Source organism: Anguilla anguilla, chromosome 4 (genome assembly GCF_013347855.1).
Source record: "Anguilla anguilla isolate fAngAng1 chromosome 4, fAngAng1.pri, whole genome shotgun sequence".
NCBI lineage: Eukaryota > Metazoa > Chordata > Actinopteri > Anguilliformes > Anguillidae > Anguilla > Anguilla anguilla.
The window spans coordinates 64,298,642-64,324,409 of NC_049204.1; the positions used below are offsets into that span (position 1 = coordinate 64,298,642).

Below are 25,768 nucleotides of genomic sequence, written 5' to 3' on the forward strand. Positions count from 1 at the left end.
TTTGACATTAAATCTTTTTTTTTTATTCAAGGTTAATGGAGGCTTTTAATCTCTGAAGCGGTAACCGGGAGGCTCAGTTGAAAGGCTGAAAGCCGAAAACTACCATGACTGGCAAAGATGTGTGGGGTGCTTGTTTTCATAAACTGACGAAAGGCAAACAAACATATCGTACTCACATAAAAAAAGTAGTTCTAACAGTAACAGTCAAGAAATGTGCCTCTTCAATTCATTGATTTACATTTCCCAATGCGACACTGAACAGAAATATGTATATATTTTTTACGTTTATAAACGAGGGTTGTTTTCTGCCTTAAACAACTTCTTAGAAGAAATCAGTGTAAATAGGAATTCAAAATGTTTTATTTCATGTGATGTTTTTTTTTTTTTTTTCTGTAAGCACCAGCTGTGTGAGATGTGCAGAAAACTCTGAACTGGGTCACGGGACACTGGCTGTGTAAAGGCTGTCACAGAATGCCACCAGCTATGCCCAAGGCCTGCAGATTGCATGTGGCAGCACAATGACGTAAAAAAAAAAAAAAAAAAAGAGAGAGAGAAAGAAAAGAAAAACCTTGCACTCATGTCACTTGTGGTACAGAGACATTGCAGAGACACCCTATGTGACGGTCTAAATCGGCTGCTAAAGCTTGAATTATGTCCTCTGGGGTTTTTTAAAATATATATATATATATATATATATATATAAACAAATTTTATTTTTTGTGTCACAATGCAGAAAAAAGAAAGAGAAGAGAGGATGGGGAAATAAGCTTCAAACATTCAGGAAACTGAGCTTCACCTTCAGTACAGCGCCCTCGTGATCCCGAATGAGATCGTATCGATGTGGAACGGGACGGGGGCCGTTGCAGGTGGCTCTGCGAAAACTTCCGTTGCGATGGCGGGCAGGCACGTTCTGCTCAGCTCGCAGCAGCTGTATGTATCCGCACGTGAGCTCCAGTCGAGTGACTGAGGTGAGAGACTGAAGGTAAAAAAAATAAATAATTAAAAACCTCCCCCCCTCTCCTCCCCTCCCCTCCCCTCCACTCCCCATCACTCTCGCCCTCTCTCTGATGTTTAATTGTCTTTTGTGGATGTAGTAGGGCAAGTGTGAACCACGGCGCCACAGGCATCAATGTGATAAGAGAGCAGGTGAACGGGGTAGCCCACGCAGCGGTCTGGGACGCGTGCAGCTCCCCGATACGATTCCGCAATTAAGGCTCTGAAGTGAATGCGTAATGCCTGCATCCGCACACGAAAGGAGAGCGTCGAGCGGGGAGAATAACAAGCGCAATATCTCGTGCACTTCTTCCATTATTCATGAAGCTGCCTATTTTAAATTGACGCTCGTCTAGAACAATCATTAGGCTACTGAATTAATGAAAACACTGAAAGCGTGGCGTGGATCGGCGCATCAGAAAGTGAGCAGTCTATTAATAGGAATAGCTTGGGCAGCTGAGACAAACCAACCTTGTGATGTCACAACCTAGCTTGTTCTAAGATAGCTGCGCCCTAGTGCTAGTAGCTGCAACAAAAAAAAAGATAACTTCATTTTTCTAGCAAATATGGGTCCATTGCAGATTTCAATGCAGGGCCATATCCGATCCAATTTAACATTGAATTGGATATGGTCCTGCATTAAAATGAAGCAAATGGATCTGAGTCATAACCTGAGTGCTTCACTTCTCCTTAATGCACTGCTGTCCTATGAGATGTAGAATTAAGTTGAGGTTGCATTTATGGGGAAAAAAATTTTCCCTTTATTTTCGTTTTTCTTCTTAGAATTGCTGACAGCTCAGGGGTGGAAAATGCCATGCTCGAACAAACATCCAGGTCTCCTTGGAAACAGAGGCTTTTCAAACACGTCAGTGACTTCCTCTATTTTCATTCTCTGTCGAGCAGAAGAAAAAAGACATTGTGGAGGGAATCCAGATCAGAGAACAGTGTAATTCAGGGAAGGTGTAGAGGAGAACTGGTAATGATACGTGGGGGTCAGTCAGATATTGTAAAGCAGAGTAAAATCCCTTGCTGGTCTTTTTGATATGTGGATCTCTGATCCTGTGTGAACAAAGGCTTATCTCTTGGGGGAGTTCAGTGTTGTGTTTTCCAGATCATGCCTCTGCTACTGCTTTTCCCAGTCCTTTTTCCCATGATGCCGCAGGACTGCCGCCGTGGGCTATGCGCCGCAAATTGTGGTCACTCACTCACTCACTCACTCACTCATACTCACTCACTCATACTAACTCACTCACTCACTCACTCACTCTCACTCACTCACACACTCACTCAATCACTCATTCTCACTCACTCACTCACTCACACTAACTCACTCACTCACACTCACTTTCTCACTAACTCACTCACTCACTCACTCACACTCACTCTCTCACTCACTCACTCACTCATACTAACTCTCTCACTCTCTCACACACTCACTCACACACTCTCACTCACTCACACTAACTCACTCACTCACTCACTCACACTCACTTTCTCACTCACTCACTCACTCACACTAACTCACTCACTCACACTCACTCTCTCACTCACTCACTCACTCATACTAACTCACTCACTCACTCACTCACACACTCTCACTCACTCACTCACGGACGGCCTCTGTAGGCGCATGCGTAGGCGGTGCTCTGTGGGTCTGGACGGTTCCGTGCTTGCTAATGAACGCTTCACATTTACCAGACAGTTCTTTCAGCAGTTAGAACTGGTGCTATACTGTAAGTGGCCAGTAGCACACGTCTGTATGTTCTGGAAAATATCCAGCAGATTTTTTTTTTTAAAAGGGCTCAAACACCTTATACTCCGATGACATTGGACGGGGTGACATTGTCTGAAAAAGTAAATGAGCTCACCGGTCACATGTTGCTGGGATGTGCCTTTGAAACCAGCTGAGTCGCATTGGGGCTCACGCAAGACTAAATTTCCTTTTGTGTTTGGAGGCTTCACTTTACACATTTCATTCTTTAAATAACAGAACTTCTGGACTCACTCTTTGTAAAAAAAAACATTGCAATGCTAGAAGGGGGGAATGTTTAATTTCACATTTGCTTTATTTGTTTTCCAAATTTCATGCCTGTTTATATCAGTTTGTCATCAATGACATGGTAAATAATACACTGTTCTCAGCTGTCCATTTTAAAATGGATCCGCATATGTACTGCATGCGTTCTGACATGATGCTATGTTGGTGCTATGCCATCAAACATGGCTCCAAAGCTTGGAGTGGATTGGAGATTGAGATGTAGCTCCACATGATGGAGATGAATATTATGTATAAATTAGGCAAAATGACAAACAGGCTTCCCTGTATGATAATCTGTAACAGAATGCCCATGAAAATGATGATGATGACGATGATGAAGATGAAGAAGAATCCGATGAGCTACTCCTATCCTCCAGGCTCATGTAGTGACGTCTAGCCTTACATAATTTATTCCACTAAAACTGACTCTAACCATGCAATTCAGCTTAAAGGAATTCAATACTAAGAAAAGTCTTCCCGAGTTTTTTTGTTTGTTTTGTTTTGCATAATACAGTATATGTTCGCAGCAGTGGGTTTTTACGACTTTGAAAACACCCCGGTTTTTGTCTTTTCTTTGGTTGCTATTTGTCCTTTTGTGAGATTAAATGTGATGCCGGTCTCCGGGGCAACGGCATGGACTCATTTTGAAAAATGGATAAGGAGCCGAAAGATTTGATCTGTGTGGGACAACGCTGGTGTAACCTTGAGCAAGGAGCTTATCCCGAATTACTCGGTAAAGGTTAATTCGCCCTGAGCACCTTGATTTACTGTGAACTAAATTATTCACACTGACTGTGAACCGTTAACTTCAATACACCGAATGTATACTGCCAACCATTGACTTCTACAAAAAAAGGATGTTTCTGGAATGAATCATAAAACAGTTGTAATTACATTATTTTTCCGCTAATCCCTGTAGTGCCCTGCTTGTAAAGATACCACGGCAGCATACTGCAGCATAACATGTGACATGATAAAGACAATTCTTTTGCAATGCACGTATACACACACACACGCGCGCTTGAACCAGCGCTAACGTAAACATGAAAGAGGTTCGTTTAAAGCGATTTCCTCTGATGAAAACGTAAGAAAAAAAAAGAAGGCAAATGTTTGATATTCAGAGCGAGTCTGTGCCTCTGGTTTGCTCTCACTGCTTTCCAATGCCCAGGTCCTTCCATGACGAGCATTAAAAGCCACTCGGGGGAACAGAGGAGCCCGTACGAAAGTGGCCGTGCGCATCGCGAAGCTTAATAGCTTCCTGTTTCTCCTCATTTGCACGTCATCTTATCAACATCGAGGCCTAGTAAATGGAGGGGGGAAAAAAAAGAAATAACACAATATCTTCACATTAGGTTGTAGGCAGCACCTTCACCAGAAAGCCAACGGATCTGAAATACTGCGCGTGGTTCCTCTACGGGAGAAGCTATGCACATGAAAATATATAAATAGATATTTTTTTAATTAACATTTCAACTATTGCAGAGCCTTTAAAAAAAAAAAAAAGTTTAAACATATACTATTATGTAGATTTAATGTTTTAAGGAAATTTTCAAGGGAAAAGTAACAACAAGATGATCTTCTCATGTAAACCCACAACTCTGAAAACCTGAGAGGAAGTGAGAGGGACCTTTTAACCCTGGACTGAGGAACTCACCCGAACTGAAATTAAAGAAGGTTATTAAGCCAAAAATGCAAAAAATAAACAAATAATAAATACATTTAAATAAATCAGTTTTGTAATGAGCTCATAGCCTTGGGCATTAGAACAAATCTTTTAAAAGCTGAACGAAGGAAGCCCATAACATTTTAAAATGTACTGTGATGTTAACCTGTGTCTTAACCTGTAATAGTTTCCTTAACAAAAAAATTATTTTGTCACCCAGTGCAGTAGCCTCTGGTTTAGCTGAAGGCCTGCTGATGAGATCAAGAGAAACAAAACCAACAGGAAACAAATCTAGCTCACTGTGGGCATCTAATCCTGATTGGTTCACCACTGTAGTATGTGCTGTACTTGTCTGTCAAGCATGTTATCAACAGCATTTTTATTTATTTTTTTTAAAGATGGAGTAACTCAAGCCTTTTCGTAATTTTTGAAATCGTAGATCAATCAGCAGGGCCTTCAATCTTAATAACAGTACGGTGACAGATACGCCTGAATTAAATGGTTCAATGTGTAGTTGAGCTTAAATGTATGTGCGAATAAAAACATTCAAGGTACATTTGATTTCCTTTGCAATAACTGCATGTATGCTTGAAAGAATAATTCAGTGAGATCAGTTATCTCTCACCATTGATCACTGATCACCTGCTGTACAAACCTTTATTTTATTTTTTAAGAGAGACACGTGCGTTGTCTGACTTGTCCTGAGTGTAAACCGCACTTATCCATTCTTTCGATGGCACTGATCAACACTAGCCCAGACTGCAATAACATACCCAGGGTTAATTCACATTTGAAGTACTGAGGTAAATGTTTTTTTGTTTGTTTGTTTTGTTGTAAAGTTAATAATTTAAAAAGAGATAAAGCACATAACACGTTAACATCAGGGACATTCAGTTTTTTGCACGCGTCGGTACCGTCTCCAGGGCTATCTCCGGGCCATCGGTCTCGGGGCTCTTCTTCCCGCGGACGACGACCCTCACGGCCTTCTTCTCGACGGGACGGCGGGCTTTCGGGTGCCGCCCCGGCCCGGCGGAGGCGCCTTCCCGGAGGGAGAGCTGCACGGCGTTCACGTCCAGCCGGCAGCCTCCGGGGTAGTTCCTGAAACACTGGAAGGCGTCGCCGCACCTCTCGCCGGCGCAGCTGGAGCACCTGGGCCCCGGGGGCGCCGACGCCGAGCTGGACCCGCTCCTCCTCTTGAGGGGCCCGGGGCCCGCCTCCGCGGGGGTCCTGTGGCCCCGCGTCCGCAGCCCGCCGAGGCGCAGGCAGCGGCCCAAACACGCCTCCCGCAGGGTCCCGACGTCCCTGCGCACCGTGTGCCTGAAGTTGGGCTTGAGCAGCAGGTAGACGATGGGGTTGTAGAGGGTGGAGGACTTGGCGAAGACGGCGGGCACGGCGAAGGCCAGCGGCGGTATGCTCTCGATGCGGCCGAAGGAGGCCCACATGGACACCAGCGCGTACGGGCTCCACGCCGCGAAGAAGCCGATGCACACGGCCACGCTGAGCTTGAAGAGCGCAGGAAGGAAGCAGAGAGAGAGAGAGAGCGAGCGCGCGATCACCAACAACGCTATCGCCTTTAGCCTCTCAAGGCGTGAGATCACAATGTGTCTGATTAGAGCGTTCTTAGCCGAACATTCTAATGCTGATGTCACAAGTACGACTGGTAATCGATAGCAGCAGAGTTCTAGAACACCGGCACTGAATTTGGAGTAAAACTTTGCAAAAAAAAGAAAGAAAAAAAAAGCCTACACTTCAAAGGGTTATAAGGACATAAGACTGTAAAATGATGATAACCACTAAACTCACACAGGGTCATTTCATACCATCAAGAGAGAGTATCTAGTGTCATCTTGCCAACCATTCCAAGAACCAAGCTTGTCTCTGGTAAGGTTCTTTGTGGGCACTTTTACCAAATATTGTAAAAAAAATATATATATTCTATATTCCAAACATCAGGAATGTTTACATTCAAAATGTTACTTTGCACACCGTTTCATAGACATCTCAAACACGTTGTATTTTAAACAGTTGATTCACTCAGTCATTAGCCTGTGTGCACTTTGACGTAAGGTTGTTATTCGCATAATCAGCATGCAAAGGGTGGGGTAGTCCTTTTTCGGGGGCTAGGCGGACGTAGAGCAGAGTGTCTCAAACCGACATCTCTTTCACCCCCTCTCTCCTCTTCTTTTACACCAGATACGCAGAACCGAGGCCTTCATCGATCAAAGACAAGCCCGTACATACACTCAGGGACTCGAGGGGAACATGCTTTTAGAAAAGCACCCAGCCGCGACAATCAACACCGCGAGCCCGCCAAGGTACTGTTAGTGAGTGCAGGCTGCCCCGTCGAATGACCCTCCAGGCGAGGGGGGGGGGGGGGGGGCAGGGGGGCGAATGACGGAATGGTGTTGAGCTGAGGTGTGCTGCACTCAGCACGCTGTACAGAAAGTTGATTGTTCCCAGCAGGGTATCGCCCAAATTGGATTAATAATCACCGAGGCCTGTGCCAGTGGTCGGGCTGACACCCCGATCTGGATCTAGGCCTTCATCAGCAAGAGTGCTATTAGGGTCCGTTCCACCCTCCCCCCCCTCGGGAAAGAACAGCCCCCAGGGGGAGAATGATGAAGTTATGCCTCGGTGTCTGTGTTTCCTACCATGGGAGTTAATAACATTATTTGCAGAATCGATCTGTGCAACCTCTCACTTATTTCCAATAAGACCTAACCGATCACATTTCTCCCGGGCACAGCATTATCTCAATGAGGAAAGGATCGCTGATACGAGGTATTGCTCAAATGCTACCCTTCAGCAGTGCTACTTCCACAGTGTGCAATGTCATGCAATGAGAGAATATATACCTACACAGTATTCTAGATAAGATGTGTATGTCTGCCAAGAAATACAATTAATGTTCCACCCTAAAATATGTCACAGTTAGAATACTTATATATTCAGGCAGGCACTGGAACATTAGTGTCTGTGTACATGGAGTCATTTTTTTTTCGAAATACAAACTGTGTAGACAGAAGGAGGGATTTAATCCAGTGGCTAGAGGGACATACGGTGTCAACATTCACACTCTTATATTTTCACACCAATCGTCACGCTGAGATGTATATCCATCACACTCCCCAACGTCCCCCATAGCTTTACGGGTTCATTCCACTAGGGTCAGCCATTGTACATGTGCATCCTGTCCAAGCAGGATGTCTGGGCCCTCTTTTAAAACGAAGCCGTGGTCTCCTTACTCATTAGGATTCTGGAAGGTGGACCGCGTGTGCAGTCTCCTCCCCACACCTCAAAGGCAGAACCCTAACACAACCACGCCCTAGCAATCAAGGTCTTCATTTTCAGGGGCGGGGGGACCTCAAAGGCTGTTAACCTGCCAGCTGTTTCAGCACACAGACCTTCTTCCTGTTCTTTTCTGAGAGATGGGAATCTACGGGGGGGGGGGGGGGGGGGGGGCAACCGGATATCATCTCAGGATCAATCTTTGGGAATAGCCGTTAAAGGGCGGTCCGGAGAGATTCAGGAGTGCTCATTGCAAAGGGTGCAGGGTTTCCCCCCCTCCAGTGTCCTGGTCCAATTCCCGGCCAGGTTCTCTGAAATCGCTGCACAGTTTAACTCAGTTAATATAGTGTAATGTAGTGTAATGTAGTGTAATGTAGTGTAATGTAAGGTAAGGTAGTGTAATGTAGTGTAATGTAATGTAATGTAAGATAAGGTAGTGTAATGTAAGGTAATGTAATGTAATGTAGTTTAATGTAGTGTAGTGTAGTGTAATGTAATGTACTGTAGTGTAATGTAGTGTAATGGGCAGGGCTGAGTGGCCCCGCTGCAGCTGGCTGAGCGGCTCACCTTGACGATGATGGTCTGTATGCTGCTCATGTGCGTCTGGGGGGAGAGTATCGTAATGTAATGTAATGTAGTGTAGTGTAATGTAAGGTAATGTAATGTAATGTAATGTAGTGTAATGTAAGGTAAGGTAGTGGAATGTAGGGTAATGTAATGTAATGTAGTGTAATGTAGTGTAATGGGCAGGGTTGGGCAGCCCCGCTGCAGCTGGCTGAGCGGCTCACCTTGACGATGATGGTCTGGACGCTGCTCGTGTGCGTCTGGGCGGAGACGTGGCGCTCCACGGCCCTGCGGGACCCGCGCACGGTGACCAGGATCTGGGCGTAGGAGGACAGGATGACGCCGCACGGCAGGACGTAGCAGAAGACGAAGAGCACCGCGGTGTAGGAGCGGGCGGTGGCCTGCGTGTTGGCGGACGTCCAGTCGATGCAGCAGGCCGTGCCGTACGGCTCGGGGCCGTACTCGCCCCAGTGGGCCAGCGGCGAGCAGGCGAACACCAGCGCGTACGCCCAGGTGCAGGCGATCATCAGCCGCCCGTGGTCGGGGTTGAACCGGTTCCCTATTTATAAGAAAAAAAAAACGCGTACGAAATTAAAACAGGCGCGAATCCGCGATAGCCGCGACCGCGCACGCGCATGCGTCCATGCAACAGTGGCCACATAGCTGGTTGATAGCAGGTGGTCTGCCGCTAAGCTGGGCTGCTAGCGAACGGTTGCCGGGAGACAATTGTGTAGTATAATGGCGGCAGTGTAGTATAATGGCGAAGGAGTTGGTCTTGTAACCTGAAGGCCGCAGGTTCGATTCCCCGGTAGGACACTGCCGTTGTACCCTTGAGCAAGGTACTTAACCTGCATTGCTCCAGTATATATCCAGCTGTATTATGGGATACAATGTAAGTCGCTCTGGATAAGAGCGTCCGCTAAATGCCTGTAAACTAAACTAAACCAAGACAAGAATCAGCTGTTAAACTCTTGCAGGTGTCTTTGCTGAACAGACCTGGGACAAATACGTAGTTTGTTTCGGATTCAAATACTTTTCTGTGCTCTATTGATCTCTTGTCACATCCGATTTTTCCATAAAGATCTTATTTTGATTACTGGGAGATCTAATTCTGCCTGTCCTCCTGTGACCACTCAATCACTTCCATTTTAACCTCATTAATGCAACCTCCACGTAAGCATTTTCTGGTTCAATGGGAGGTTGCCCTCGATTGCTTGTAAATATGTTGTTTCTTTCCATACACACTTGCCCAGTCTACACATTTTCTACAGATCAGATTTAGCAGTAAATATAATACTTTGTAACATGCTGTGCAAGACAACTGTAAAGAACAATTCTTTAGAGCGCTTACCATACAAAGGATAACAGACTTTCAGACAGCATACAGTGCTCAGTACAGTCAGAGTCGTCAGACTACAAATCCCAAACAGCACTCCGCAGAAAGCATAGATCAAGCACATGGTTTTTCCGTACAGCCACCTACAAAACAAAGAGCATCATGGTTGGTTTACTGAGAGACACAAAGACACTAGAAAAACCATAACACGCAAAATTCAAGCATGTGGGTGTGGTCGCTCAGATTTTCCCACTTATAATCGCCAAAACGTGTCCAACGGTCAACTTCTCTTTACACTTGAAACAGTCTGAAAGCGATAAAATCCTGTAAAATAAAATAAATAGATAAAATAAATAAAACCCTCACACGGAAATTCCTCTACTGTTCCAGCGCAGTGTGGTTTTCTGTTCCTGGAGATGATACCGTCCTGTAAGGTTTTCACTCCAACCCTAACAAAGCACAACTCCTTCAACGGCAGGCGATCTCACTGAGCTGCTAATTAGCAGAATCAAGCGTACAAAATTTTTTTGTTTAAAATGAAAGCCTACACGACACCAGATTTCCACGAACGGGATTGGTGGAACGCGAAACGCTGCTCTGACGTGACCGGTGAGCAGGGCGGTGCGGGGCGGAGTTACCTGTGGTATATGCTGGATATTATTGCCAGAGGATACAGGGACAGGGTCATGCCCAGGTCGCTGATGGCCAGGTTGATGATGAAGAACTCGGCCGGTTTCAGAAGGTGCTTCTTCTTGTAGGAGACGTACAGCAGCACGCTGTTACCGCACAGCGAGCAGACCCCTGCAGCGGAACGGGTGAGAGGTCACGTGACTAAACCACAGCAACAAGCGCTGCGTAAAACCACACCGAATTAGTGCATCCGTTCAGCTGCAAAGTGACCCCCACATAGAATGAGTCGTCTCCAGCAGTTTGGTTCCCAAACGTCGCAGATTAATGATCACGCACTAATAGATCACTAACGGTTCTGTAGATCAGTTGTCCTAAAACCTCTCCTCGACGCACCTGCAGCTGGATCCAGGTATTTGACGTTGCTGTACCTTGAGCATCAGGTTGATGATGATGTTATTTATACTGAGTAGATGGCAAATGTACCACATTGAATATCCAGCTAATTTCTATGGAAGTTGGCAACCATTTTCAGAGTAGAAGCCCTTGAAATGGCTACCTCATCTTCATGCCTGCCCCAGTCTTAGTCTTCTCTCCCCAGCTGTGTGAGGGCAACAAAAAAAAAGAAGTCACCTGGCTTCTGACGTAAGATTCGCTAGATGTACGACACCAAGGCTTCATCTCCATTCCAAGACGTGCCTTCGGGCCCAGTTCCAGAATGTTCCGTTCACAAGGGTCCGGAGCTTGGCAAGGCCCCAACAAGGGCCTATGTAATCAGAACCAAGGACGCCCTGCAAGGTGAACTAAGCCAGCGGGAGCCTGAATGCTTTCGATAGCATTCATAAATTATTAATAATTTGTTTGCATACGCAGGTCCGTACGTATAATATGTATTAATTCAGGTCTACTGCATTAATAGAACATCTCCCTCATTTGGTCTAACTAGTGACAGTGTACTTAGGACTATGTCATCATGTGTTTGCAAAAACAAAAACAAAAAAAACAAAAAAAAACTGTTTGTGTAAAGTGTGAACAACACCTCAGCACATCCCTGTCAACTGAATCTGCAAAAAATGAGACTTTCTCATTTCATTTCATTCACAACAGTACAAAAGGCCAAATCTATGGGCTCCTTTTAAATCCGGGAAATAAAACTGTTGACAAATTGTGTTCGTAACGTGCATTTGCAGGAAAGACTTACGGGATCAAAGGCTTTGACGGTTAGCCTGGCTAATCTCTGGCACCTTTCAGACGCGTGCCCCCGTCATATTACCGGCTCGACAGAAGCTTTGCAAAAATCCACAGAATGTCAGAGCCCAAACAGAGACCGGCACGCGAGGTCCAAAAATAGCCTGCAATATGCGGTGTCTCAATTTCACAGTGCTCGTGCGCAGTCAGTGTCAGGGGACAGCTTGTGGGTGCAATCTCGCAGTAATACACACGACAAAACTCGTCTGGGAATACTGCTGTTATCCAAAGATGTTTTTTTTTTTTTTCTTCCTGCATTCCCCGCAGTCTCAGGGTATTGATATCATCGCAAAATACGTGCTAAACCGACCGGCTAAAAATGACGCAGAAATGGGTATATTTTTTCATACTTTGAGGAAAACCTGAATACTTCATTCAATTTAAAATACTCGATCATATTTCGCTTAATACTGTTACTTAATATTATTCTTCATAATTGCTTCTGTCCCCCAACAGAAAAAGTTATTATGGCTATTGCTATGGCATAGCCAAAAAAAAAAAAAAAAAACCACAGATCAAATATACATGTTACCAGAGAGCCAATTGCAATTCTTAGTTCACATTCAACGTTTTGACACATCAGCTGTTCCTTACTACTTATGATATGTAGAGTTTGGCTTTACTCATGCCAGTGGATACACGAGTAGACATAATTTCTGCTAGTAATGAACTTCATGACATGGGTAAGAGCTGGACGGCAGTAAACAGACAGTATTGATTGGTATGGTATCTAGGTGATTTTTTGGGTTTTGTATAGCCCCTACTTAACCATACCATATGTGTCTTGGGTAAATACTTTCAGAATCACAATCAGAATCATTCATCAAAAACCTAAACAATTAATTATTATCAGTCAAGGGCACTAAGCAGTCAGTCCAAAATACAAACAAATAATAGTGCATTTTCTAGTAAGTTCACTTACCAAATATACTATATACAATTGCAACAACAATATCTGCAGCCTCTGGTATATTCGAATGAAATGTAGTGTTGTCAGCTAACCTCCCCATCTGAAATGACAGAAAAATAATATTACAAATATAATAATAACAACAGCAACAATTCCAATACACCAGTTGCAAAAAACTTATATAGACATAAAAAATAGGCATTTTCTTATATTTTACATATTTAGATTTCCTATTTGCTTGCTTCTCAGTTACAGATCTGAGAAAGAAATATTATCAACCCAACAGATACCTCATGAGGATGCCTAATCAAAGATCATATATTTATGCACAAGAGCCAAGATGCACAGTAGATGGCAGTAAATTCATATGCCTTGGAGCTGTAATCAGGGAGTTTATGCACAATCTAAGGAAAAACTGAAAATCTCATCTGGCTATTCAAGGTCATACCACTTACACACAGATAGATGTGCTGTCACGTTTTTGCTACAGACAAATGGTAGGAGAGCAGTCTGTGTGTGTGTGTGTGTGTGTGTGAGAGAGAGAGAGAGAGAGAGAGAGAGTGAGAGAGAGAGAGAGTGCATAGTTACACAGATTGAACATGGTTTTATTATCTCACTTCTGGTTTGGCAACACGAGTGGCTGTATTCATCAAGCCAATAAAGCATTTTTGAAATTTGAAATTTGAGAGAAAGCGAGAGAGAGAGGAGCTGAACACACGCGCACACACACACACACACACACACACACACACACACACACACAAGCGCACACACATACTCACACACACAAGCTCACACACACACACAAGCGCACGTGCACGCACGCGCACACACACACACACACACACACACAGCATTCTCCTGGCTGACAGCATGTATAGGCAGGTAGTGTCAAAGCAAACGCAGGAGAGTTTCACTGCCTGGTACATCTACTCTCCTTAATTACATTTGCAAGTGTTTTCATGTTGGCCTAAATTGCAATACAAACTTTTAATGCAGGCAAGTAAAATGCAGTTATTAATGCTTCATTGCTATATAATAACTACATGGATGTATACAGTGCGACAGAAAAGAGGTCATATCCCAGACAGACCAGCACTTGGAGTTTATATCCTGGATGAAACTATACCTGCACACCTGGCGGTCATGTCCCAGACTGAACAACTGGGGGGGGGGGGGGGGGGGGGGGCAATGTCAATACTACAAAGAGAACAAAAGGACATGTTTTTATGCAGGACATTACATTTTATTTCACTCGCAAACCCAACGAGAGTCAAAGCCGCATGACCAAAACTTAAACGTGCAAAACAGCATCTTTTCTTTCTTTTTTTTTGCAAAACGGTAAGATATTTCCAGTTGTTTGTATGTAATCGCGTACACAGCCACGCAGCCCTCTGTCACTACGCCACACATGTGCCCTTTTCAGGCTGCCATGGGAAGGTCTATGGCCCGTACGGGTCGGTAAGCTTTCGCCGTGGTCAGCTGCCGCTCCCCAGCGTCATAAAGCCCGGTCATCCAGCGCTTCGCAAAGGAAGACGGTCACGCGCTCAACGTTTTTGTTTTTTTTTGTTTTTTACGTCTCGCGGCGCAGTTAGAGGAAAAAATATTTGCGGCGTGAACGCAACGCGTGGGCTGGCAGTCAACAAAACACTGGAGAGAATGAACAAACCGCCGTTCCGTCTCCTTTGTGCATGCTCTCTTCCCTCAAAGGGCGAATTGCAGTGAAGGAACTGTGGCACAGCCAGCGGGAGAAGAATGCGTGAAGTGCTCTGCGTTATTGGAGAAATCATTGCCGAGTTTATTGGTAGTGATCCGTCTGAGGTACGCACCTAGCAAGGTTTATAAAAGTAGCCATTCTGAAACGTGCACAAGAGAGAGAACTACACAAAGGTACAATCACCCAGATATATAAACACACAATGGAGAAAAGAGGCTGTGCCTTTTGATCCTTTCAGTAGAGGTCTGTGCGGGACTGTTTATCTGTGTGGGACTGTTTATCGACTCATTTTACTCCTAACGCCGCCGCCGCCCCCCCCCCCCCCCCCCCCGGTTTAACACCCGACAGGGTACAGGGTTATTGTACACTTTCCAGCAGTTTCAACAACAACTACACTGTTATCAAAGTGTGTGCACATCGGAATGTATATTTTCAGACTGATATAGTACCAGCAGTGATTGCCACACTTGGTGTCATTATCTGTTCAGATATACCAGTGTGCATGCAGTTAAATTTGAAAAAATTTGGCACAGAAGGTATAATAACCGAAAACCTTGCCCAACATTATGACCGAAGCTATGCAGGGTTAAGCGATGGTGATTGGTTGGATGAGAGACTTGAACTTTCTTCTAGAAGGTCCAGTATGGGACAGCCTTTCCCCCTGAGCCAAAGAAAGGATCGATCATGTGCCAGCACCTTGACAGAGACAGTGTGTCGTGGAAGAGAAAGCCTTTCTGATTGGCTGAGGTGGTTTAATGTTTCTGATTCGCCAGGGTCATTTAACGGTCCCCACGGCTCACCACAAGGAGCAGGGTGTTCTGGGAAATTTCCAAGCCTGTCTCTCTCAGTCTGGCTACCACACCACCTCCCGTCAGACTGGACGAGCAACCTCTCCCCTCCTCCATCTCAGACGCTGTATGGTCAGGGTTCTGGGGCACAATAAATTCCTGCCGTACATTACCCAGGTAGATGCTCAATGCTGGTGGTGCGTGAGCTGAATTTCCACATAAAGCACTCGAGTTGCTATGTCAATACAAAATAAAACCGGATACGACAGTTTAAGTATTCTCTGCCTTGAGTACAACAGATCAGTGCTGACATTTTTATTTGTTAGGATAATCCACAGAGGTTCTAAATTTATGAGTCACACTCATAGAGCCACAGGCTCAGCACAATACAGCAATAACTGTTTGTTTTGGGGTTTTTTTTGTTGTAGTTGTTGTTGTTGTTTTTTTACACAAATGACAGCACTGCTCTCGCAGCCACCAGTGAAAACCCAAGCATTACGTACCGTGCATTTCTATAGGGAAAACACAAAGTGGAAAGCACTCCCAGGAATGACTCCGTAATTACTGCTTTCGTTTGAATAATGGGCAAATGCACCGTTAAAGGTTCTTCGCGCGTTGCAAAAGTGCTTGAGCGCGCTAAGGTTAGATGTCGGTTAGCGAGGCTAACGTCGCTCTCGAGCGCGCTCTCGGATGGGAAACACAAACAGCGCAGCCCCTAACAGCCCCCTAGGCTACCGCGAACCGAATAAAGCGAGCGTTTGCCTAAGGGCGGTTGGAATACCGCCACACATTCTCCTCTGAGAAAAACCACCGTAGCGATAAACTTTCAGGAGCTGGATTAAATCTGCACGGATCTTTCACTTTCACAGTCTGGGGAAAGAGGAGGCGGTGGTGGTGGTGGAGGTGGGCAAGGCAATAAGCCTGTTTTAACTCTGGGGTGAACTTGCTGGTGTGCACGGGGCGGTAGTTAAGCAGTCACCATGCACACACACATGCATACACACACACTAACACAACACACATACCCACACGGGTGTCCCACCCCCCCACACCCCGAACATCCCCCCCCCCCCCCCCGCCCCACCTTCCCCCCACCACCTCAACCTTCAGGCAAATGCTCCTGAAGCCACTAATTAGCTGAGACAAAAGTTCTTTGAAAGCCCCACGGACAGAGGTGGGTAACTCGGCTTCAAAGAGTAAAAAGACTGACCATGTATTTGCTCCACCAACATGCACTAAACCACCTGAAGAGTTATGCTAATTAGAATCAGCTGGTTTAGTGCATGGTGGTGGAGCAAATACATGGTCAGTCTTTTTACCCTTTGAAGCCGGATTACCCACCTCTGCCCAAGGAAACAACTAAAACTAAAGTGGCCCCTAACTAGCTTGCGGCATCACCAGTGCCAACGAGTCACGGAAAGTAAATGTTAAAATGAATCGGTTACTTGGACTGGGATTCAAAACCATTCCAACAGAAGCTGGACGATAACTGGACGAGGACAACAGGACCTCGTATGGACAAGCGATGCGTCCCTGACGTCGTGCACATTGAAATCTCACAATAGCCCGGACAGTTTAGTGAATGCGGAAGCCTTGACATTCACTTACACAGCGAGAGCTTACGTTGCGCAGTGAGCTTTGAGAATGAAGATAGGCGGGAGAGGCCATTTGAATACTGGACTTCATCCTTGGAATTAATGGCACTTGGGAAAAAGGCTTTGCTGATTGATTTAAAACATTAAGAGAATGGAAGGCAAATGAACCAGAGAAATTATATATCCTTTTAGTTGTAGGAGTGAGACCCTCCCATAGGTGTAAGGGGGGGGCGTGGGGGGGGGATGAAGGAAAGCAGAGTTATCCCATTTACTGCCTATGTCTCTGTCCAATGGGAAGGAACCAGCCTGAGAAGATGATAAAAATTCTAATTCATATCAAAATTCATAAACCATGTTTTTTTTTTTAAAAAAAACACATGTCAATGCTAAGTTAATCAACTTGAATCTCTGACAACATAAATATACAGTACCCTTGACATTTTTTCATACATCAAGAGCATCCTTTGCATGTGTGTGTGTGTGTTCACTTCATATTGCCCTTACATCCATGTTTTGGATCCTTATCCCACTGTAACATCCTTGTTGTATTTTGTTCATGAGAGATCCATGTTATTATTTGACCACACATTTGAATGCATTTTGCCACAACAAAAATACTGGGACTCCTTTGCAAAAGCAGAAGGAAGGAATTAACTCCACGGTGTTACAGCCAGATCCCAAAATCCATCAAGACCACTAGCTGCTGCTGCCCTTAGGGATCTCAGGTTTTCTTTCGAGAAACATTTCTCACACTACTTTTCTTAAGATATTTTCCCACACTCCTGTCAAGACAGCCGCCAGCCGTCCCAGAAACTCTGAACATACTGATAAATGATGTTGCCATGGAAATGTCAGTCCAGATTCTTATGATTCTTCTTCTACAAAAACGTCAAAGCGTCGCTCACTCCAAAGCATAACCGAAACATAACACAGGTTTTTGAAGCTTTTGTGAAGTTCCAGAAATATATGCTTACAACTCCAGTCAATACAATGCAAAATGACTTAATTAGAATTGCTTTATGTGGAGATAATTAGAATGAGTGAGTAAATATGACTGTACATTTTCAATTAAAATTAAAACTATTCTATGTACTATTTCAAATTAAACGTTTTAGACAAAACAAGACTATTTGTAGAAAAATGCTGCTTCACTGTTTGTAGTATTAAATAAGTAGATTTGTATTTTTATTGTTCTTTTGTCATGTTAAATCACTTGGAAAAATTTGTGATATATACATGCACACACATCAGTTCATCTGAAATACTGAAAAAAAAAACCAAAAAAAAAATAACAAAAACAATTGTTCACCTACCATTTACAAATAACTGTAGAAATACTTGTTGTACCAGTAGGGGGAGCTAAAGCAACATGTGGTACGTGAGGCAGAGTCCAGATCCCAGCGCCTGATGGACACTGTATCCACAGTGGGGCACTGTCCATAAGCCCAAAGGTGAGATGCTCCACCTCAGCTGTTCTGATTAAAAGTCACCATAAATCAGGCCGACTGTTGTAAATATAATTCCCTAAAACTTGAATCGCAACGTGCCACTGCTAAGACTTCACCTGCTTTCCCACAATTCGTGCGAGAAAGCGGGGAGAATCTTTTTGAAAAAAAAAAAAGATTAAATGAATAAAATCCTGACCTGACATGGTAATGCAACGTCCTTTGAACATCAAGAATAACTTCCGCCAAAAACTACGTTGGCGGGCGGATGACTGGGCAGCTGTTTCCGATACTATTGTGGAGTCCAGTACTTAAAGGGTTCCACGTTCCAATTTAGAGTTTTTGCTTGGGCTGCAGTATTCTACCCTTCCTGAGGTATTAACGGGAGGGGAGCCAACTATGAGATCAGAACGCAGCATCTACCAGTAAGTCTCCTTCCAAAAAACCAGCAAGCGCTGGACCACTAAGGGCAGGCAGAGCATGCGCTGTGTACATTCAAGGTTGCTGTGGAGAACATTTGAAAGCAGTAACCGCCGCACAAGGTTTCTGGTTCAGGACAGTTAATTTGCAATTAGTGCTTTTGCATATACACTTGCTGCTGGATTGGGGGATGCTCTTAGCCAGGTGTTGCGCACATACCTCAGGTGGGCGCCAGGTGTTGCCCACATACCTCAGGTGGATGCTCTTACGCTCTCTTACATTTTAGACCGCTCCGCACACGCGCGTCTGCTAATTTAATGCAATGAAATGCAACGAAGCCGAACGTCTTTTTTTTTTTTACTGGAAGTTGGTCGGAGTGCGCGTTCTCCATGTGACAGTTGGACCCTGCAGCAGTGCAGAGCTGGGATTTCTCTCCCGCGCCAGACATTTCCTGTCATATCCAGTCCACACTGCAGATAAATGCCCCCCATCTTTCACGGGCAGAGAATACATTATGTATAGGCTACAGTTCACAAGTGGGACCTCCATATACATGCACTCACCGATTGCTGGAGGCCCAGAAATCAAAAAGTATGGACAGACCGCGAAGCTCATTAATTCACCTGAAAAACGGTTGTCGTTCTGAGATAAATGTGATCTATCGCTCTTTTTTTTCTTTTTGACATTACAATTCCGATAGGGTGAACGTAGCACAGGGAATGGTGTGGAATGCACCTAAGCGCGCGCACTACACCACACATCACTGAATGAATACTGATTGAGGGAGAGCATAATCAATTTGTGCAAGTTAACAGACGCTCAAACTGTGGCCCAAAGCGTGCGCGTGACGAGTTAAACAAAGAGAACCAGCCCTTTTTTTTAACGACACAGAAATACAACTAAGGCTAGTCTCATGTTGAAACCCAGTACACGCCCGTCCGAAACGTTTATTACCCTAGCTTATTTAATAGTGTGTAATCTAACATCTTAGGGAACGTATTGAGTTATTTGGTTACTTTTGTAAAAATTGGTGTATAGACAGCACCGTACAGAACGTTCTGTGGAATATTATCTTACAATATACATAAAACTACTTTTATACATAAAACTAGTCTTTTTTAAATGGATTGAGTCGTGGATCAACAAATAATGAATATATTGTAGCAGAAAACACATTTAAAGTGAATGCATTATTTTGCAATTTACAATGGAATTATTCACATCCGTATAACAAACATTCAATGGTCGAATCACAACTGTGTGAAGAATGACATCCAAGGGATCAAAGTCACATCCAGCATCCTTCGGTAATTTTACTTCGCTTGAGCGTAGGTTAACAACTATCCGTCCAAAATTTAACGTTGCCTTGCTGGCTGCGACGGCATGGAAACTTTGGAACAACAATTTGCAATCGCAAACTTGGGGTATTTGATGTTAATGGGATGAACCTGCATTCAAATTGCATTCAATCTTAAATTACTTTCGTGGAAAACAGTACCGTATAGTCTTAAGAGGCGCAAATAAATAATTTATTTAAATCTCTCTTACCTTGGTGTCGTATTTCACACTGTACAAATCCCAGAAATCGCAAAGAATTCATCCAACGGAGACGTGACCCGCGCGCGATAGAACTTCATTTGGAACAATGCCTATGCCTTGCGTTGACATGACATATTTTCACAATACAAGGGCTTGTAAGAAACGTACTAACCCATTGCTAGCCAATCCTGAATGCCCGGCTTTGAAAACAAACTGAATGCGTAAAACAACAAATAGGAGAAGGGTGCATCAAAGTCCTTCGTTCCTCGCGCAATGCCATAGAAACGACTTCTCGGGACTTCCATAAAACTAGACGAGTGGCTGAAGAGAGGCAGTATTCAATTTGCATATCGGTGTTTGACACGCTGGTCGCCAGTAGGTATCATATGTGTTAAAAGAGGAATTGCACAATTTTGAGGTACATGTGCCCTAATTTTCATCTTTCCTTCCTATTATTCTTAACATCATTATTAAAATTACTACTATTTGTGCACCTAGTACTCGCACAGTGTACCGGCGATTTTTTTTCTCACAATAAACACAGATCATTTACACTCCAGAAAGCTTCCACCTGGAAGTGCATTTTTATCGCAATTGGAAAAAAAACTGATGAATGAACGGGACCGGGAGGCGCACGCGCTGGAATCACGTTTCGGAACCCCCGCCCCCCCCCAGCCATTCTTAAATAAATACTCAAAAAACACAATGAATGTGATGTTGGCTCCTGTTGAAAAAGTAATTGTTAACTGAGCTAACGATTCGTAATCGCGTGTGATACATCCTACACACTATACATGCTACACGGCTTAATTGTAACGAAGCGCAGTTATACATCTTGAAGCATGCTGGGTGACAAAAATTAATATAGCTACAGCCCACTGTTCAGTTTACCGAACTGTGTACGCTGATTTAATTGCGCAAAAAACTTCGTAAAATGCGCACGCAGATTGAACGAAATAACACCTGGGAACGACGTTTTGGGCATAGGCGACATGCACGATCGCCGTCCGTTTGGAGGGGAAGCATTTTTTTTTTATTATTAAAAAAAACAAGTCCTTGATAGTCGATACGACACACCGCACGCCCCATCCCACCCACCCGCCCACAATAGTTAGACCACGCTTTTTAATGTTAGAATGTCAATATTATATTGTTTAGGCCATAAAAAAGGGGTATATTCCCATCTTTGATCTGTCGATAGAAGATAATGGTTTTCCTGTTGCACCTAACATGGTTAAATATTCTACTAGCGAGCGGGGATTTAAGGTAGACTACGTACCTATTTTCCTCAGAGAAAAACAGCCTACATTAAGAACGCATAATATTATGATACCAGATTTTATTTAGTTTTATTGCGAAGGAACTTGTACGACAATGGAGGGAAATAATCTCGAAAAGATTCCTTGACTTGTCAGAATCCTGCGCTCAGTCGGTAATTCAAAGGAGTAGTGTCTAACGCATGCAGCAGTTATTTGAAGCGGAAACCACATGACCCCAACAGGGCAGGTAAATCAAAACTATGCAGTAATACCGAAGACCAAGCTCATCCTAAACAGTATATATATATATTTAAAAACAGCTACAGGCTTTGATAGATTCGATATTACAAACCTGAGAAACGCCACATTTCCTTTGATGGAAAATGGAACTCGGGTAAGTGGCTTGTTAATCACAGGCAAGAGGAAAAAACCTAGAAAACGTCCATTTACAGTGACCTCCATTTTACGATGGTTCTTATAACCCTCGGGCACTCAGAAGAGAAACAGTGATGCTGTATTAAATGTAAAATTCCACTTGAGAAAGGAGCATGCTTTTTCTTCACAAAATAAAACTCTAAAAATAATTGCCTCAAAGCCTAGAAAGAAATAATTCCTGAGTGGTAGTTCTGTCACGTTCAGTTTTAAAGATGGTTTCAGAAGAAGGCAATAGATTTTTTCCAATTCTTCAATTTAATTCCTAATCCAAACCGGTCCTCTCCTGCTGGTTTCACACACACCCACCCGCACACGCACACCCACACACACACACACACAAAGAGCAAATATTACCCATATTTGCCCGTTATCTTTGGGCTCACATTCTCACTGAGCTCAATGAGAGCTCACAGAGCACATAATTAAACAGCGCCCCCTACAGGACAGGGTGGCAGAACTTACAGGCGCCAAGAATTAAAATCTTGGAACGATTTGCCTCAGCAAGTACAGCGGTCATACTTACAGACAATCGCAACACTTGCATTCAGTTTAAGAACCCATTTCCATTGGCCTTCCCGGGTTAAAGCCACAGTCTGTGCCATGTATCCACTTGGAACGTTAGCCACCGCATTCCTACAGTCGACCAATACGATCGTCAGCTGTCACATGACTACAGTCAACCACTGGGATCATCAGCCACCACATTCCAACAATCAACCACTGGGATCATGAGCTACCACATGACGACACTCAATGACTGGGAACATCAGCCACCACATGACTAGTCAGCCAATAGGATCATCAGCTGTCACATGACCACAGTCAACCACTAGGACCATTACCTGTCAAATGACAATTAATCACCTAGAACCTCAGGAACCACAGGTCACTGTATTCTATTGGTTTTTGCCCTCCTTCCACATCAGACGCCAATGAATTGTCACACCAGTCTCATAATAAACTTTACTGCGGATAAACACTAGAGCCTGCATTAGTCCCTGGTCGGCATAAGCCCAGTTCTACGTCCAAGCCTCTGTCTGTTCTCCTCTCTCTCACCAGACAACAGCCGTAAAATTCCATGAAATAGGTCTAGGTCAAAATTTGGCTTCCTTTTGGCTCGGATTAAGATTTATGTTTCCTTTATTATTTTTTTATTCAAGAGGCAAAGCAAGTCCAGTACCCCACAAGTTGGTTCCATCAGTACGCCTCTCTGGCCATTGATCAGTGTAGATGGAGGACGTTCTCATTGCCACTAAAGTTACTCTAATGGAGGTGATTTTTCTCTGTAAAAGATTCTTTCGCAGTTTTTTTTTTTGGCCCATTTTTTTGTTAAGACCCAAACTTTAAACAAAAATAAATCAAACATATATTGGACTGATACATTTATCGAGGAAACCCCTTAAAAAGGGAAACTGAACTGGGTTCGAATAAGCACCGGTTTAAAATGGAATTTTGATGACTACATTCACAGCAGTTGCTAGACAACCAGATCCTCATTAGGGATTCCCAACTGAAAAAAGCAACAGTTCTAAGAGGCCATTGCTGACTGTATTCACACCTATAAAAAGGTACATTAAAAGACTTCTTTCAACCAGTGAGACAGTATTGGCCCCAGGGAGAGATCTGTACTGAAGCACAGAACTGAGCTTCCCAAGATGAACATCCCATGACTGGCATCGCCATAGCGATGCTCAGGGTGGTACCGTTTTTTCACAGAACAACTAACAACTTAAAAAATAATAATAATAATAATAATAAAAATGATAATAATAATTTCACTCCAATTATTGGTTATGTTTTATTCTATTTACAGTAAATTTGTTATAAATATAATACATTTTCTGAAAAGCAGTCATGTAGATACACTTAAATAACAGCTTAATCAAACAGTAGAGTTACAGTAAGGGGAATGATTCGTGTGTAGGAAATTAAAATAGTGCTAGTGCGGGTGGGGTTCACACAGCCTTACGTGCTGACGCAATGAGATATTTTCACCTACGGGTTGGAACCATCTTTTTTTTTTTAAAAAAGAAAAGAAAAAAAAGTCAGGCATCACACAGGTCCAGTTACAGGTATCCTGATGGGTAAAAGTAGGGCAGCGACCGAAGAAACCAAAGTCAGCGAAAACAAAGAGGCACCATTTTCGAAGGAACATTTTTTACGATTTTCCAGTTTACCCCACAGACGACACGTCTCGAGCTTGCTTTCGCGGAGGCCAGCTAAAGATCTTTCGTTAGCTTTCAGACACTTAAATCGGAAAACGATTCCACCACCACAAAAAAAAAAGTTCTGTGGAAGACCTGTGACCCACACTCAGGGGTAAAGCTGCACCTTCTCAGCCCACTCCCCCCTCCACTTCCCAAGTATTAAAAAGAAGTTACAAATTGGGATGAAAGATAAATATGCAAAGAAAAAAAAAAAAAAAGAAAAAATAATTTCACACTTAAAAGTCCATAATGCTTTTTTTCTCTTCTCTGTGGAGACATAAAACTGCAGCTAGGGTTTATTTAAGATCTTGCGGTAGCAATGTTCACAAGCATGTTTGATGCAGGTTTTCTTTTTCCCCCCCACCCCACCCCCCCCACTCTCTCTTTTTTCTTATTTTTTTCTTAAGAAGTACAAAAAAAAAAAAAAAACGAAACAAAAAAATTGACGATTCCAGTAATTGGGTAATTCAGTTATTGTAGTCGATTTTTTTCTCTTTCTTTCTTTCTCTAAAGTTAGTTCAGACGCTGTTGATGATGATGAGAGCCGGCATAGAGTTCTGCTGGCTGGTCTCGCACATGGAGCCCTGGTCGGAGAGCTTGGCGAAGACGCGGGGCGTGCCCAGGTTGTACACGCCCGCGTGGATGAAGCAGGCCTTCAGCTGCAGCCGCTGGATCTCCTGCGCACGCAGCCGCAGCTTGTACTGCGTCTGCCCCAGCCAGGTGAACGAGCCGTGGACCTCCAGAGACTCGGGGCTGCGGGGGCGAGACAGAGAGAGAGAGAGCTTCAGGACCGTGTCACGCTATGACTGTAATGGAGGTGACTTTTCTCTGTACAAAAAAAAATTTATTTAGCTTTTTTTTTTTTTTTTTTTTTTTCCCCTCTGGTCCATTTTTTTTGTTACGAGCCAAACTTTAAATGAAAACCTTAATTTTAATCTTAATTTCACAGACCGATACATTTTATCGAGGAAAATCCTTAAAGAAGGGAAACTGAACCGGGTTCGAATAAGCACCAGTTTAAAAGCTTCACATTCACAGCAGTTGCTAGACAACCAGATCCTCATTAGGGATTCCCAACTGAAAAAAAAGCAACAGTTGTAATAGGCCTTTGCTGACCGTATTCACACCTATAAAAAGCGACATTAAAATACTTCATTCAACCAGTCAGGCAAATGGCAGGCAGTGCAGTGCAGTGCAGGGGTGGGAGAACCGGGCTTGGGGCCTGAAGTTTGCCATGCGCTCCTGAGTGAGGTACTTAACCTGCATCGCTTCAGTTAAATACCTGGCTGTATTAAAGGGATGCTGTATTTTTAAAAAAAGCACAGGTTGTGCAAGTCGCTCCTGAACAAGACTGCCTGCTAAATGCCTGCAATGTGATGTAGCGCAAATGAGAAAAGTGCACGACGGCCATTTCAAGCAAAAATCTGCAAGTGAAGGGCTACGGTAAAAAAAAAAAAAAAGGCTTTAAAAATGTTTTTACTTTAATTATCAAATAAATATAAACCACTGATGGACCTGGTAAAGATATGCAAACACTGAACCTTAAATTCCTTTATCAACACACTGCAGCAATTAAACATGAAATGTAACGTAGCTCATGAAAATGTCACATTGAAGTGCTTCAACATCGGTGCTTCCACCACGATCCAACACGTTGGCACACAACGGACTTCACACAGAGCTTCGACGGCCCGTC

General features: G+C 43.8%; 2 protein-coding genes across 6 annotated transcripts in view; both read right to left on the reverse strand.

The window, feature by feature from the left end:
- Positions 1-5,509: 5,509 nt before the first annotated feature.
- opn7a (opsin 7, group member a) lies at positions 5,510-20,590 on the reverse strand. The gene is made up of 6 exons (XM_035412882.1): positions 20,181-20,590; positions 12,680-12,767; positions 10,521-10,683; positions 9,898-10,025; positions 8,771-9,105; positions 5,510-6,196 (listed from the first exon to the last, which is right to left on the reverse strand). The coding sequence occupies exons 2-6, from the start codon at positions 12,765-12,767 to the stop codon at positions 5,585-5,587; spliced, it is 1,326 nt and encodes a 441-aa protein (XP_035268773.1). The 5' UTR covers positions 20,181-20,590; the 3' UTR covers positions 5,510-5,584.
- Positions 20,591-23,644: 3,054 nt separating this feature from the next.
- trappc8 (trafficking protein particle complex 8) overlaps positions 23,645-25,768 on the reverse strand; it is a 32,625-nt gene continuing 30,501 nt past the window's right edge. For all 5 annotated transcript variants that reach the window (XM_035414423.1, XM_035414426.1, XM_035414425.1 and 2 more), the window contains one exon: positions 23,645-24,825. In XM_035414423.1, coding sequence (XP_035270314.1) covers positions 24,591-24,825 — 235 coding nt within the window. In that variant the 3' untranslated portion in view covers positions 23,645-24,590. The remainder of the gene's footprint in view (positions 24,826-25,768) is intronic.